Source organism: Hemitrygon akajei, chromosome 8, assembly GCF_048418815.1.
Source record: "Hemitrygon akajei chromosome 8, sHemAka1.3, whole genome shotgun sequence".
Taxonomy (NCBI): Eukaryota; Metazoa; Chordata; class Chondrichthyes; order Myliobatiformes; family Dasyatidae; genus Hemitrygon; species Hemitrygon akajei.
In genome coordinates, this window is record NC_133131.1 from 169,510,090 (window position 1) to 169,527,792 (window position 17,703).

A 17,703-nucleotide genomic window follows, 5' to 3' on the forward strand; every position below is an offset into this window, starting at 1 on the left:
AGGTCCTTCCATCCCTTTAAGCTGCATCGCCAGCAACTCCCAACTTAACCTTAGCCTAATTATGGGACAATTTACAATGACCAATTAACCTACTAACCTGTATGCCTTTGGATTGTGGTTGGAAATCTGTGCACTCCATGAGAGAATGTACAAACTCCTTACAGTGGATGCTGGTAATGAACTCTGAACTTTTACTGCAATTGCATCGTGCTATCCACTACACTACCATCATGCTTATGGCACTCTAGTATATAACAATTCTGCCCTGGAAAAATATATAACCATATAACAATTACAGCACAGAAACAGGCCACCTTGGCCCTTCTAGTCCATGCCAAACACTTACTCTCACCTAGTCCCACCTACCTGCACTCAGCCCATAACCCTCCATTCCTTTCCTGTCCATATACCTATCCAATTTTTTTCTAAATGACAATATCGAACCTGCCTCTACCACTTCTACTGGAAGCTCGTTCCACACAGCTACCATTCTCTGAGTAAAGAAGTTCCCCCTCATGTTACCCCCTAAACTTTTGCCCCTTAACTCTCAACTCATGTCCTCTTGTTTGAATCTTCCCTACTCTCAATGGAAAAAGCCTATCCACGTCAACTCTATCTATCCCGCTCATAATTTTAAATACCTTTATCAAGTCCCCCCTCAACCTTCTACGCTCCAAAGAATAAAAACCTAACTTGTTCAACCTTGTTTAACTTGTTCAAATAATTCTGATGATCTACCCCATTCACATCTCTCATAATTTTATAAACTTCTGACAGGTCTCCCTCTTAATTGCTCTTACAGTCTGTGTGCTTACTGAAGGAGTTTGCGTCCAAAGTTCCTTTGTTGTCAGAATCCCCTATACTTCCCACCCAGTTGTGAACTCGATTCAGGGAGTCTGCAGTTTATGTTCCTTGTGTTTTTTTGTTTACTTCTTTTTGTACCATTTGCATGATTTGATTGGGGTGCTTCAGCATTGAACGAACTCTGCAGCCATCAGCACAGCACTGATGATTCACTTTTGGGGACTCTACACTTCATGTTACTTTTTACTTTTTATTCTTTGCATGGTTTGTTCCTTTTTTCATGCATTGGATGTTTGATGGTCTTGTGTGGGATTTTTCTTTGTACGGGTTCTATTCTGCCTACAAGAAAATGAAACTAAAGGTTGTATATTATATACATACTTTGATAATAAATACACTTTGAAATTTGAACTTTGAACCATCCCTTCTTCAGAAGAAGTAACTTGCGCACATGTTAGTATAGGAGGTGGTCTTCGGGCTTCAATAGGAATCACAAGTGGATATGGCATCTGTGTCTCCACCAAAAGAAAGTCTTCATATTCAGCCGGGGAGTCAGGAGCAAATCGAACTGTGTATTGGCAGCTCATGCCTGGAGCAACAATCCCACCTTCTCCTGGGAACCTACCTGTATGATAAAACAGAGTTAGCAAAGCCATTAGATTACTAGTTAGTAAGCCAGAGATCTCAGGGTACCACGGGAGCATAGTTGTTTAAGCGATACCATTACAGCTCAGGGCATTGGTGTTTGGAGCACAATTCTGGCGTCCTCTGCAAGCATGTTTGTTTGCATGTGTGCGGTGGATTTCCTCCGTATGATCTGGTTTCCTCCCACATTCCTTAGTCATGTTGGTTAGTAGGTTAGTTGGTCATTATAAATTGTCCTGTGATTAGACTAGGAATCAGAGGGTTGCTGGGTGGCACAATTCAGTGGGCCAGAAGGGCCTGTTCTGTGCGGTAACTCTAAATAAATAAATAAACCAAAAGTTCAGAGACATTAGTTCATTACCATTATGGTCCTTGTAGAATTTAAATTCAGTTAATAATCCAAAATTTTAATAATAATGACCAGAAAAAAATTACCTGATTTTTGTAAAAACCTATCTGGTTCACTAATGTCCTTCTGGGAAGATTTATGAAAAGGACTGCCTGGGCAGAAGGGCATAGATTTAAGCTGAGAGGGAAGAGATTTAATAGGAACCCAAGGGACAACTTTAACACCTCACTAGATGGTGTTCAGTATACAGAAGGAGCTGCCAAAGGAAAAGTTGAGGCAGATACATCAACATTTAAAAGGAAGCTAGACAGATATATTTTTAAAAATGTATTCATTTACAGGATGTAGACGTTGCCAGCTAAGCCGGCATTTATTGCCCATCCCTAGTTGCCCTTGAGAAGGTGGTGATGTGCTGCCTTCTTGAACCGCTGCAGTCCTGAGGCGTAGGTGCACCCTCAGTATATGAATAGGAAAGGTTTAGAGTGATATGAGCCAAATGTGGCAAGCTTAGATGGACATCTTAATCAGCATCAATTTCTCTATGGAGTATAGGTGACTCCAAACCCATCTATGTGGTTGACTTAAACATCCACTGAGGAGGCCAAGTGGGCAGTGAGAGTGATCACTGTGGAAAGCAGGAAGGAGTGGGGAGGGGAAAATGTGACTGGTGGTGGTATCCTATTGTAGATGGTGGAAATGATGAAGGATGATATGCTGAATGTGGAGTTGGTGGATATTCAGCTCCTGGAGGTCAGGCTAATATTCACGTGCACCTCCTTAAACTTGTCTGCTGCATTTGGTGCTGTGATCAGTGTACATCAGTGAGACAAAGCATAGTCTGGGCGAATGTTTTGGAGAACACCTGCCCTTTGTGCACAGTGTTCTGATGTCCCGGTTGTATTGCATTTCAACTCCCCTTCTCATTCCTTCATGAACACGTCTACTCAGCCTTCTTACTTCATATTCCACCTGGGTAGTCTACAACCCAGAATCTGAACCATCTTTACTATCACTGACATATGTTATGAAATTTGTTCTTTTGCATCAGCAGTACAGTACATACATAAAAAATTACTATGAATTACAATAAGAAATACATATATCTTTAAAAGTTAAATTAGTGCAAAAAGAGAGCAAAAATAACAGAACAAATGCCACACCTCCTCCCTCACTACCATTCAGGGCCCCAAACAGTCCTGTGAAGCGAGGCAAAACTTCAACTGTGAGTCTGTTGGGGTCATCTACTGTATCCAGTGAATATACAGTAGGTGAGACCCAACGTAGATTGGGAGACCACTTCACCGAGTACCTACTTGCCTGAAAAAGTGGGATCTCCCAGTGGCCACCCATTTTAATTCTATTTCCCATTCTCATTTCGACATGTCAGTGCATGGTCTCCTCTACTGCTGCAATGAGGCCACACTCAGGTTGGAGGAGCAACACCTTATATTCTGCCTGGGTAGCCTCCAACCTAATGGTATGAACATCAATTTCTCGAACTTCCAGTAACTGTCCCCCCAACCCCTCTCCTTCACCAATCCCAATTTCTATTTCTATTTCTCACCTTATCTCCTTACCTGCCCATCACCACCCTCTGGTGCTCCTCCCTCTTTCCTCTCTTCCATGGCCTTCTGTCTTCTCCTATCAGTTTCCCCTTCTCCAGCCCTGTATCTCTTTCACCAATCAACTTCCCAGCTCTTTACTTCACCCCTCCCCCTCTCCCAGTTTCACCTATCACCTACTATCCCCCCTTCCCCCCTCCCCCCCCACCTTCTTACTCTGACTCCTCATCTTATATCTGCAGTCCTGATGCAGGGTCTTGGCCAAAACGTCGACTGTTTAATCTTTTCCACAGATACTGCCTGACCCCTGCTGAGTTTCTCCAGCATTTTGTGTGTGCTGCAGAAATGTTGAGGTAGTGTTCCTAGGGTGGTCCACTGTCTGTTCAGAAACCTGATGAAAAATCTGTTCCTAAGATATTGCATGTGTCATTGGGTTCATGCTCGCAATGACAAGAGGGTATATCCTGGGTGATGGGGGTCCTTAATGATGGATTTTTGAGGCGTTACCTTTTGAAGATGTCTCGATGCTGGGGAGACCATGAACATCAACATTTCTGAGTAACCTGTACCAACTGAGCACCTTTCACTTTCCTTCTGATCCAAGCAGGTTCTCCCAACCCCTACCACTAGTCCCCTCCCACCATCACCCAGCTTTACTTCTCTGCCCAACCTGGTTCTATCTGCCCATCATCGCTGCCTTATCTAGCTTAACTACCACCCTTCCATACTTGTCAGATTCCAGCCTCTTCAGCATTGCTATCTCCCTTTATCACCTTCCAACCTCGATCTCTTCAGCCCCCACTCACCTGTCCCATGTGGCTCCATATTCTCCTTTACCTCCGTCCATATCTACCTCTTCCCTATCATTAACTACCCACCATCTCCTAATTATATCCTCCTCCCCTCTCCTAACTGGCTCCTCACCTGAATTCCATCAATCACCGCAAGGTTCCATCTCCCCCCTCCCTCTCATCGAATTATACTGGCGATCTCCACTCTATGTGATCTAGGGCAAATTTTATGAAGATAAGTTGAGCAAGCTAAGGCTTTTCTCTTTGGAGATGAGAGGCAACCTGATAGATAGATAGATAGATAGATACTTTATTCATCCCCATGGGGAAATTCAACTTTTTTTCCAATGTCCCATACACTTGTTGTAGCAAAACTGATTACATACAATACTTAACTCAGTAAAAAAAAAAGATATGCATCTAAATCACTATCTCAAAAAGCATTAATAATAGCTTTTAAAAAGTTCTTAAGTCCTGGCGGTAGAATTGTAAAGCCTAATGGCATTGGGGAGTATTGACCTCTTCATCCTGTCTGAGGAGCATTGCATCGATAGTAACCTGTCGCTGAAACTGCTTCTCTGTCTCTGGATGGTGCTATGTAGAGGATGTTCAGAGTTATCCATAATTGACCGTAGCCTACTCAGCACCCTTCGCTCAGCTACCGATGTTAAACTCTCCAGTACTTTGCCCACGACAGAGCCCGCCTTCCTTACCAGCTTATTAAGACGTGAGGCGTCCCTCTTCTTAATGCTCCCTCCCCAACACGCCACCACAAAGAAGAGGGCGCTCTCCACAACTGACCTATAGAACATCTTCAGCATCTCACTACAGACATTGAATGACGCCAACCTTCTTAGGAAGTACAGTCGACTCTGTGCCTTCCTGCACAAGGCATCTGTGTTGGCAGTCCAGTCTAGCTTCTCGTCTAACTGTACTCCCAGATACTTGTAGGTCTTAACCTGCTCCACACATTCTCCATTAATGATCACTGGCTCCATATGAGGCCTAGATCTCCTAAAGTCCACCACCATCTCCTTGGTCTTGGTGATATTGAGACGCAGGTAGTTTGAGTTGCACCATATCACAAAGTCCTGTATCAGTTTCCTATACTCCTCCTCCTGTCCATTCCTGACACACCCCACTATGGCCGTGTCATCAGCGAACTTTTGCACATGGCAGGACTCCGAGTTATATTGGAAGTCTGATGTGTACAGGGTGAACAGGACCGGAGAGAGTACGGTTCCCTGCGGCGCCCCTGTGCTGCTTACCACCGTGTCAGACCTACAGTCTCCCAACTGCACATACTGAGGTCTATCTGTCAAGTAGTCCACTATCCAATCCACCATGTGAGAGTCTACTCCCATCTCCGTTAGTTTGTGCCTTAAGATCTTGGGCTGGATGGTGTTAAAGGCACTAGAGAAGTCAAGGAATGTAATCCTCACAGCACAACTGACCCCATCTAGGTGAGAGAGTGATTTGTGCAGCAAATACGTGATAGCATCCTCCACTCCCACCTTCTCCTTATACGCAAACTGAAGAGGATCCTGGGCGTGCCTGGTTTGTGGCCTCAGATTCTGTATTATAGAGGTGTACAGAATGGTAAGAGGCATAGATAGAGTCCCCAGGGCAGAAATGGATAATACGACGGGGTACAATTTTAAGGTGATTGGAGGAAAGTATAGGCCAAAGGGTCTGTAATGTGCTGTAGATTTCTATGATTCTATAAAACCATAAGACCATAAGATAAAGGAGCAGAATTAGGCCATTTGGCCCATCAAATCTGCTCTGCCATTTCATCATGGCTGATCCAATTTTCCTCTCAGCCCCAATCTCCTGCCTTCTCCCCATATCCCTCATACCCTGACCAATCAAGAATCTGTCAACCTCTGCCTTAAAAATACATAAAGACTTGGCCTCCACAGCTGCCTGTGGCAAAGAATTTCACAGATTCACCACTCTCTGGCTAAACTAGTTCCTCCTCGTCTCCATTCTAAAAGGATGCCATCTATTCTGAGGGTGTATCCAGTCATCTTAGACTCTCCCATCATAGGAAACATCCTCTCCACATCCACTCTTTCAAGATATTTCACTATTTAATAGGTTTCAATGAGGTCACCACTCATTCTGAATTCCAGTGAATACAGGCCCAGGGCCATCAAACACTCTTTATAGGACAAGCTATTCAATCCTGGAATCATTTTCGTGATCCTCCTTTGAACCCTCTTCAGTTTCAGCACATCCTTTCTAAGATAAAGGGCCCAAAACTGTTCACGATACTCCAAAGGAGGCCTCACCAGTGTTTTATAAAGTCTCAACATTACATCCTTGCTTTTATATTCTAGTCCTTTTGAAATTAATGCAAACATTGCATTTGCCTTCCTCACCACAGACTCAACTTGCAAATTAGCCTTTAGGGAATCCTGCACAAGGACACCCAGGACCCTTTGCACCTCAGTTTTTTGTATTTTCTCTTCACTTAGAGAATAGTCTACCCTTTCATTCTTTCTACCAAAGTGCATGACCATACACTTCCCCTCACCATCTTCCATCTGTCACTTCTTTGCCCATTCTTCTAATCTGTCTAGGTTCTTCTGTAGCCTCTCTACTTCCTCAAAACTAGCTGCCCCTCTACCTATCTTCATATCATCTGCAAACTTCGCAACAAAGCCATCAATTCCATCATCTTAATCATTGACATATAACGTAAAAGAATCGATCCCAACACAGATCCCTGTGGAACACCACTAGTCACCGGCAGCCAACCAGAAAAGGCTCTCTTTATTCCCACTCTTTGCCTCCTGCCAATCAGTCACTGCTTTATCCATGTTACAGTCTTTCCTGTAATACCATGGACTTGCAGCCTCTTGTCAAAGGCCTTCTGAAAATCCAAATACACAGCATCAACCCATTCTCCTTTGTCTGTCTGCTTGTTATTTCTTCAAAGAATTCCAACAGATTTATAAGACAAGATTCTTCCTTGAGGAAACCATGCTGACTACAGCCTATTTTATCATGTGCTTCCAAGTACCCTGAGATCTCATCCTTAATAATCAACTCCAATATCTTCCCAACCACTGAGGTCAGAAAACTGGCCTACAGCTTACTTTCTTCTGCCTCTCTCCCTTCTTGAAGAGTGGAGTGACATTTGCAATTTTCCAGTCTTCCAGAACCATTCCAGAATCTAGTGATTCTTGAAATGTCATTACTAATGCCTCCACAATCTCTTTATCCACCTGTTTCAGAATCCTGGGATGTACACCATCTAGTCCAGGTGACTCAGCTACCTTCAGACCTTTCGGTTTCCCAAGAACCTTCTTTCTAGTGAAGGAAGCTTCATACGCCTCATGACCCCTGACACTTGGAACTTCCACCAAACTGCTGTGTTTTCCACAATGCAGACTGATACAAAATACTTCTTCATTTCATCTGCCATTTCATTGTCCCCCATTACTACCTGACCAGCATCATTTTCCAGCAGTCCAATATCCACTCTTGCTGCTCTTTTACACTTTATGTATCTGAAGAAACTTTTACTATGCTCTTTTTTCCCTTGGAGCAATGGAGGATGGGAGGTGACCTGATAAAGGTGTATAAGATGATAAGAGGCATTGATCGTGTGGATAGTCAGAGGCTAACATGAGAGGGCACAGGTTTAAGGTGTTTGGAAGTAGGTACAGAGGAGATATCAGAGATAAGTTTTTTATACAGAGGGTGGTGAATACATGGAATGGGCTGCCGGCGACAGTGGTGGAGGCGAATACAATAGGGTCTTTTAAGAGACTCCTGGACAGCTACATGGGGCTTAGAAAAATGAGGGCTATAGGTAACCCAAGGTAATTTCTAAGGTAAGGACATGTTCAGCACAGCTTTGTGGGCCGAAGGGCCTGTATTGTGCTGTAGGTTTTTTATGTTTCTATGTTTCTTTAATATTATTGGTTAGCTTACTTTCATTTTCCATCTTCACCTTAATTGTTGCCTTCCACTGGTTTTTGAAAGCTTCCCAATCCTCTAACTTCCAACTAATTTTTGCTCTATTATATGCCCTTTCTTGGCTTTTATGTTGGTTTTGACTTCCCTTATTAGACACGGTTATGTCATCTTTCATTTACAATACTACTTCTTCTTTGGGATGTATATATCCTGTGCCTTCTGAATTGCTTCCAGAAATCACAGCCATGGTTGCTCTGCTGTCATCCCTGCCAGTGTTCTTTTCCAATTAATTCTGGCCAACTCCCCTCTCATGCCTCTGTAATTCACTTTACTCCACTGCAATACTGATACATCTGACTTTACCTTCTCCTTCTCAAATTTCAGGGTGAATTGGATCATATTGACCCCTAAGGGTTCTTTTACCCTAAGCTCTCTTATCAATTCTGTTTCATTGCATATAAAAGGGGGGATATAACAGGTAAGTTCTTTACACAGAGTGGTGGGTGTGTGGAATACCCAGCCTGGAGTGGTTGCAGAAGCAGATACATAGGGGCGTTTAAGAAGTTCTTAGATAGGCACATGGATGATAGAAAAATAGTGGGCTATGTGGGAGGGAAGAGTTAGATTGATCTTAGAGCAGGTTAAAAGGTTGGCACAAAATCATGGGCTGAAGGGCCTGTATTGTGTTGTAATGTTCTATGTTTCAAACTCTCAGACCTGAAGCAGAGTCTCCACCCAAAAACATTGACTGTCCCTCTGCCTCCACTGATGCTACTTGACTTGGTGAGTTCCTCCAGCAGTTTGTTGATTAATATCCTGTTATAAGGCTAACAACCATAAGTGGAACTCACTACGCAGAGACAGGTTTGGAACATGATTCCAAAGGCATTTCTAGCATCTATTCCCCACCCAGTATGTGCCCACAGACCTATCATTATTGTGTTTACAATATATTGTATACTGAGACTAGAAAACAGCTCAGAAATATTTAACACCTGATAAGTTTTGTGTATTGAGTTCTAGTAAACAATTCTGTGAATATTGAAGAATGAAGACTGAGTACTTTTAGTATGACAATTCTTATACCAGAGAAGGCTAGGACAGGGATGCATTTAATTGGAGACACAAGAAATTGTGGGTGCTGGAATCAAGAGCTACAAACAAGATACTTGAGGAATTCAGCAGGTCAGGGGTTCCTGCAACTTTTTGTTCCTTACAACACACTTAACTACATCGTCAAGCAAGACCTCAATAAAAATAGTGCTTATTATAATATTTACAATTTGCACTTCTTAAATCATGGAGAGCATTCTATCTGGTTGCATCACTATCTGGTATGAAAATGCCTCTGCCAGGACTGGAAAGATGCCAGAATAAAAATGTACGGGTGAGGGGAATAAGAATAGCTGGAAGGTGATAGCTGAAGCCAGGTGGGTGGGAAAGATAATGAGCAGGAGAGGAAGGAATCTGATAGGAGAGGAGAGTGGACCATAGGAGAAAGGGAAGGAAAAGGGGCGCCAGGGGGAGGTGATAGGCAGTTGAGAAGAGGTAGAAGGCTAGAGTAGGGAACAGAAGAAAAGCGGAGGAGGGAGGAAAAAATTACCAGAAGGAGAAATCAATATTCATGCCATCAGGTTGGTGGCTACCCAGATGTTGCTCCTCTATCTGGAAGGTGGCCTTATCTTGGCACAAGAGGGGGCCATGGATCCACATCCACTGTTTGACTACTGGGAAATTCCGCTGTTGACAGATTGGAACAGAGGTGCTCGATGAAGCATTCCTCTAGTTTATGACAGGAGTCACTAATGTAGAGGAGGCCACATTGGGAACACTGAATGCAATAGACAACCACAGCAAGTTTGTGAGTGAGGTGTTGCCTCACCTGGAAGGACTGTTTGGGGCCCTGAGTGGAGGTGATCTTCAGGGGTAAACAGTTTTTGGTGATGCTGGTTTAAAATACAGATGTCATAATTTCTGTACAGACTGGAAACAAGCCCTTCAGCCCATCATATCAATACCAACATCATTTACCTCAGTAAAGCAGCCAACATAATCAAGAACCCCACTCACCCCAGACATTCTCTCTTATTCCTTCTCTAATTAGGCAGCAGATACAAAAGCCTGAAAGCACATACCACCAGGTGTAAGGTACAATGAAATACTTTGTTTTGCATGCCATCCATACTAATCATTCCAGTACAACAGTGCACTGAGGTAGTTCAAGGGAAAAACAATAACAGAATGTAGAATACAGTACTACAGTTACAGAGAAAGTACAATGCAGGTAGACAATAAGGTGCAAGGCAGGACAACAAGGTAAGTCAAGAGTCCATATTATCATCCTAGGGAACCATTCAATATCTTTTAACAGTGGGATAGAAGCTATCCTTGAGCCTGGTGGTACGTGATTTCAGGATTTTGAATCATCTGCTGGACGGGGGAGTGGGGAAAAGATAACGCCGGTGTGGGGGAAGAGGGCTCTTTGATTATGTTGGCTGCTTTACCAAGGTAATGAGAAGTGTAGACAGAGTCTATAGAGGCCAGACTGGTTTCTGTGATGTGCTGAGCTGTGTCCACAACTCCCTACAGTTTCTTGCAATCTCAGTCAGAGCATACTAAGTGGTGACACATCTGGACAGGATGCTTTCTATGGTTTATTGATAAGAATTGGTAAATGTTGGAGCAAAAGGCCTGTTTCCATGCAGTGTGATTCGATCACTCCGGGGGAATGTCCAAGCTTAGCGTTCTACACAGAGAGTGGTGGGTGTGTGGTAGAGGCATATTTATTGGGGACATTTACATACGAGACTCTTAGATAGGTATATGGATGATAGAAAAATGGAGGACTGTTTAGGTGTGAAAGGTTAAATTGACCATAAGATCAGCACAACATCTTGGGCTAAAGGGCCCACACTGTGCTGTAGTGTTCTATGTTCTATGTTCTATGTTCAAAAACTTGGACAGGTGGCTAAAACACAAACCCAGTATTAGTGGTTAATACTGTGAAAAACATCCAGAAATTTTTAAAAATTTTAATTTTTTTAAAACAAGCTTAAAATGTAAGGGATCTTTTTAAAACCAAGCACTAAATTTCTGTAAAAACAACGTAACATACAAAAAGTGCTGAAGGAACTCAGCAGGTCAGGCAGCAGCCATGGAAATGAATAAGCAGTCGACATTTCGGGCCAAGACCCTTAATGAGGAGTGCTGAAACACTGACGTCTATTCATTTCCATAGACGTTACCTGACCTGCTCAGTTCCTCCAGCCTGAGAACTTGCTGGGGGCAGCCTGCAAGTGTTGCCATGCTTCCAGTGCCAACATAACATATCAACAACTCACTAACCCTAACCCATACGTCTTCCGAATGCGGAAGGAAATCCACACAGTCACGGAGAGAATGTACAAGCTCAATTTAAAAAATTAGGAATGAAATTAATAGTTTGGCTATGCAAGAAATCAAGAAAAATTTCATGTTTCTGAAACAGAGACATTATGAAAGTGGATCTAAGTCTATGAAAATACTGGCGTGGAAACTGAACAAAAACGATAGCAGAAAATACCTCATAGAATTAGGGATCCAAGAACAAAAATGATAACAAAATAAGCTAAATGAAATTCAAGAAGCTTTTGAAGTGTTTTACAAAACTCTATATTCCAAAGTTCCAGGGGGAAGCATAAACCAAATTGACACCTTCTTGAATTCTCTAGAGTACCCACTTTAAGCGAAGAACAAAATAGAACGATGACTGCTGACATAACTCAAGTTGAATTAAAAGCTGCAATTAGTAGGCTTAAATTAAGCAAGTCACCAGGATCAGATGGGTATATGGCAGAGTGGTACAAAGAATTTAAAAATGAGTTAATTCCTGTTTTACTCCCCACACTGAACTGGACTCTAAAAAAGGCACAAATGCCACCCAGTTGCAAGGAAGCGATAATCTCAGCTATACCGAAAGAAGGCAAGGATAAAATGGAATGTGGGTCATTTAGACCAATATCCGTTCTTAATTTAGATTATAGATTATTTACCTCCATCATGGCCAAACGATTAGAGGAGTTTCTACCCATACTGATACGTAATGATCAGACAGATTTTATACGACAACGCCAAACACAAGACAATATACAAAGGACACTTCACATTATGGATCATATACAAAAAAATAAAATCAAAGCAATAGTGATAAGCGTGGATGCTGAAAAGGCATTTGATTCAGTTAATTGGAATTTTCTTTACGGAGTTTTACATAGATTTGGCTTCCAAGACACAATTATTAAAACTATACAGACACTATATGACAACCCTACTGCTAGGATTAAAATCAATGGATATTTATCAAATAGTCTTACCCTAGAAAGGGGCATGAGACAGGGTTGTGCATGGTCACTGCTACTCTTCACCTTTATATCTGGAACCATTAGCTCAATACATTAGACAAAAATGAAGATATCAGGGGAATTACTATTAAAGGGACAGAGCATAAATTGGCTTGTTACGCAGATGACATTTTGATCTATCTTGGGCAACCAACATACTCTTTACCTAAATTGATGCAATCCTTTGAACAATATGGTCAATTATCAGGATACAAGATCAACATAGATTTTGTGTGTGTTGTTGATAGATAAAACCCAATTACTTTCATATAACTATAGCCCACCAAGAGAAATTGAAAGTAGATATCCCTGGGCATGGCAAACAGAGTCTTTCAAATATTTGGGCATCATTATGCCAAAAGATTTGGCAAAATTATCAGAATGCAATTATCAGCCTTTATATAAAAAATTAAGGAAGATGTGGCAAGATGGAGCCAGATTCCTTTTTTCAGTCTCAGTTCAAGGATTGAGTCTATTAAAATGAATATACTGCCCAGACTGTTATATCTCTTTCAGACCCTACTAATAGAGATTAATCAAAATCAATTCAATGAATGGAACAAGATGTTATCAAGGTATATTTGGCAAGGTAAAAGGCCTAGAGTTCATCTCAAAACTTTGCAATTAGCAAAGGAAAAGGGGGGATGGGGCCTACCTTCTCTTAGAGATTATTATTTTGCAGCACAGTTGAGAGCTGTGATATGTTGGTGCAACCCATCATATGACGCTCAATGGAAAAACATTGAGGAGCAGGTACTTCCCATCCCCATACAAGCAATTTTGGCTGATAACAACCTGCAAAGGTACATAAATACTATTGATAACCCATGGGTGAAATTGGCTCTTAAAATATGGAAAACTACTATAAAAGAATATAATCTAGAGGGAGTATTGCAATTCTTAAATGGTGTGCATATGACTCGGATTTTACGCCGATAAACTGGATGCTAGATTTAAGGACTGGACAGCTAAAGGAATAACAGTTCTTTGCAACATGATGAAAGAAGGAACACTGTTCAGTTTTGAAATGCTTAAAGAGAAACACTTATTAGAAAAACAAGATTTTTTTTGGTATTTACAGATGTGACAATATGTTAATAGGACGCTTAAGAATGTAACCAAGACAAGTACATGCTTGATAGAGCTATTTAGAAAAGCATATAATTCAGATAACGGTAGTAGAATCATTTCAAGCATGTATAAGGGGTTGTCAAATCTTAAAACACATTCAACTTCATACATTGAAACAAAATGGGAGAAGGAAGGAGGGATAATTATATCTGAGGAAGAATGGACAATAATATGGAGATATCAATGGAAGTGTACCAGTTCACAGAAATGGAGGGAGTTTGGATGGAAAAACTTGATAAGGTATTTTATTACACCCTCTCAGAAATCCCATTATGATAGTAACCTCCCTGTTTGCTGGAGAAATTGTGGAAATCAAAATGCAAATCATTAACATATTTTTTGGGACTGCCCTGTTATCAAAGACTATTGGAGGGGGATACACAAGACATCTTTAAATGTGAAACACCCTTGGAGAGTAAGACCATATATTTTGGATATATACCTCAAGAATGGTTGAAAAGAGATAAATAATGAATATACTGTTGGTCGCTGGTAAAAAGACTCTTACTAGGAAATAATTATCACAGGATGGATGGAAATTACAATGGACATTTACAAAATGGAGAAGATAACAGCATCTGTTAATCATAAGCTGGAACAATTTGATTCAAACTGGGAAAAATGGTTTAACTACATAATGCCTCATAGGCCTGATTTTATTCTCACAAATTAATATGTTGTAAAAAAAAATCACTCCCTACTTGTACATAGTTTTTTCCTTTTGCTTGTTTTTTCTTTCCACTCTTTTCTATAAGTGTATACCTCAGATAAATACTTTGTGGAGATTTGTGACATATATGATTATATGATATATATGTACAATGTCTGAAATACATCTTATGGAAATGTTTGTTTGATGATGAACTTCAATAAAAAAATAAATTACAAAAAAAAAGAGAATGTACAAGCTCCTTACAGACAGCAGTGGGAATCAAACCTCGATGAGGAATCGCTGGTGCAGTAAAGCGATTATGCCAACTCCTATGCTATCATGTCACCCTGAAATGTCTGAAGTGTATAAAATTATGATGGGTATAGGCAGAGTGAATGCAAGCAGGCTTTTTCCACTGAGGCTAGGGGAGAAAAAAACCAGAGGACATGGGTTAAAGGTGAAGGGGGAAAAGTTTAAAGGGAACATTGGGGGGGGGCTTCTTCACGAAGAGAGTGGTGGGAGTACGGAATGAGCTGCCAGATGAAGTGGTGAATGCGGGCTCACTTTTGACATTTAAGAAAAACTTGGACAGGTACATGGATGAGAGATGTATGGAGGGATATGGTCCAGGTGCAGGTCAGTGGGACTAGGCAGAAAAATGGTTCGGCACAGCCAAGGAGGGCCAAAAGGCCTCTTTCTGTGCTGTAATGTTCTATGGTTCTGTGGTTCCAAGCAGTGTTAAAGCTGAATCACCCCATATCACACAGGTCATTGGATCTTAGTGGTCAGCTTTTAATGAGCATGAGAGGGAGAGCTAGCAAGTGAGAAAAAGAGACAGAGACGGAGAGCTAGAGAGTGAGAAAGAGAAAGAGGGAGAAAGAGCAAAAAAAAGATAGAGCTAGAGAGTAGAGGAAGGGGGGGAGTTTTGTTCACTCTGTTCAGGACTTTAGCAGCTATATGGCTGCCTATAATGGAAAAATAAACAGAGATACCAAAATTCTAATATACTTAAAGGTCCGACTGTTTATACTTGGACAATCAGGAAAAATAATAAAGTTAAAGAGTCTTCTTACCCAGTCCAATAGAAAAGAATGAGGTGCTTGGTGGGATGATTCGGAGGTGACGGCTATTGGATGTCATATTCCGCAGCTCAACATTTGTCTGAAGGAAGATAATGGACATGATAAGATGATCTGGGAATCAGAAATCAATTTTCCTGAATTCTCCGATTTCCAGAAAATCTGTTCCTCCTCTGTCCCTTGTCCATTCATCCCTCCCCACTAATCTCCCTCCCAGTACTTATCCTTGCAAGCTTTCAAAGTGCTGCACCTGCCCATTTACCTCCTCCCTCTCCTCCATTCAGGGCCCCAAAGAGCCCTTCCAGGTGAGGCAACACATCACCAGTGAATCTGCTGGAGTTGTCTATAGTGTCTGATACTCCAAATGTGGTTGGTGAGACCTGTTGTAAATTGGGAGACTGCTTCGTCGAGCACCTCTGTTCCATCTGCCAAATGCTGAAATTCCGATTCTCATTTCTGTTTTGACATGTTGGTCCATGGCCTCCTCTTGTGCCAAGATGAGGCCATCCTCAGTGTGAAGGAAAAACACCTTAAATTCCATTTGGGTAACCTCCAACCTAATGGCATGAATATCGATTTCTCCTTTTGGTAAAAAGAAATGTTTCACTCCTCCTCCCTTTTTCTTCTATTCCCAACTCTGGCCTATTATCTATTCTCAACTTCCTATCACCCCCCCTCCTCCTTTCCTTTCTCCTAAGGTCCACTCTCCTCCCCTATCAGATTCCTTTCTCTCCAGCCCTCTACCTTTCCCTCCCACCTGACTTCATCTATCACCTCCTAGCTATCCTCCTCCTTCCCTCTCCCCATCTTTTTATTCTGGCGTATTCCCCCTTCTTTCCCAGTCCCAAAGAAGCATTGACTGTTTATTCATTTCCATAGATGATGCCTGACCTGCTGAGTTCCTCCAGCATTTTGTGTGTGTGGCCTAATTTTTGCACCAGTTTTTCATTCAATGCCATTCAATCTGTTTCACTGTTAATACCTGTACATGAGAGTGATGGTTTCTGTGATGTGCTGAGCTGTACCCACCACTCTCTGCAGTTTCTGGCGCTCATGAGCAGAGCCGTTGCCATTACCAACTGTTATGCATCCAGACAGAATGGTGCATTGATAAAAATTGGTAAGAGTCAAAGGGGACATGCTGAATTTCTTCAGCCTCCTGAGGAAGCTGGTGAGCTTTCAAACTATCGAGCCTATCCATACCTCTGATAATTTTATGTGAATTGTTCAAGTCATCTTTTGGCCTCCTTTGCTCCTGAGTAAAAGCAGCCACCCTATCCAATCCCTTCCCACCATAGCCAAAATCCTCCAACCCAGGCAACATCCTGGTGACAGACACATTGGAGTCTGAAGCAAAAAGACAAACAAGTTGCTGGAGGAACTCAATGGGTTAAGCAGCACCTTTCGGACAAAAGGAATCGGTAACATTTCAGATCGAGGCAGAGAGTGGACGAGGAATATAACCAGCATAAAAAGGGAGGTTGGCTGGGGTGAGATACCAGATGGTGGGTGGACAGAGCAGGGGTAAAGCATGACAGGTGGATGGAGCCAAGCTGAGGAAGAGGAGAGATAGAGGTAGGTGGGCAATAGGTGAAATCTGACAAGGAGAAAGGGCATATGGAGAACATCTTGGAGAATTGCCTTTCCACTCTCTCCAACGCAATCTCAACCTTCCTAGCAGTGACCAGAGGGTGCTTTGCATCTTTGAACTTGGACTTTGAGAAAGTAAATGTTCCTGTATAGATGTTATTTGATGCATACACACATCATTGTAAAGAACACGTGCAAAGTGCCAACCTCCTATTGATAAACTTTACTCCTGTGGTCATGATTTTCCATCCAGCACTTGTGTGAATGCTTTCAAATGTAAATAGATGCATCAATCATTCCTATTTAATTTTATGTAAATATCAGTGGCATTATGGAAAAGGAAATAAAACTATGATGATATATTGAAAGAAAAAAATGTTGAACAGTAACAGATAATAAGGAGAGTACGGGGAAAACCCAGGTCATCCTCAGCCTGACTACAAAATTTAAAGTTCAAAGTAAATTTATTATCAAAGTATGTATATGTCATCATATGCCACCCTGAGATTCATTTTCTCACAGTAGAACAATAGAATCAATGAAAAGCTACACACAAAGACTGACAAATACCAATCTGCAAAATAAGATAATCTCAGCAAATACAAAAAATAACAAATAATAGACAAACAAATAAATAAACAATGCCAAGAACACGAGTTGAAGAGCCCTTGAAATTGAATCCATGTGTTGTGGAATCAGTTCAGTGTTGAGGTGAGTGAAGTTATCCACGCTGGTTCAGAAACCTGACGATAACTGTTCCTGAACCTGGTGATGTGGAACCTAAGGGTCCT

The 17,703-nt window shown here is 41.7% G+C and overlaps 1 protein-coding gene across 1 annotated transcript in view; it reads right to left on the minus strand.

Moving 5' to 3' along the window:
- Window positions 1-17,703, minus strand: part of dlec1 (DLEC1 cilia and flagella associated protein) — a 212,563-nt gene that overhangs the window by 145,075 nt on the left and 49,785 nt on the right. Inside the window, exons 11-12 of the mRNA XM_073055048.1 lie at window positions 15,317-15,404; window positions 1,256-1,429 (exon numbers count right to left, since the gene is read on the minus strand). Coding sequence (XP_072911149.1) covers window positions 1,256-1,429; window positions 15,317-15,404 — 262 coding nt within the window. The remainder of the gene's footprint in view (window positions 1-1,255; window positions 1,430-15,316; window positions 15,405-17,703) is intronic.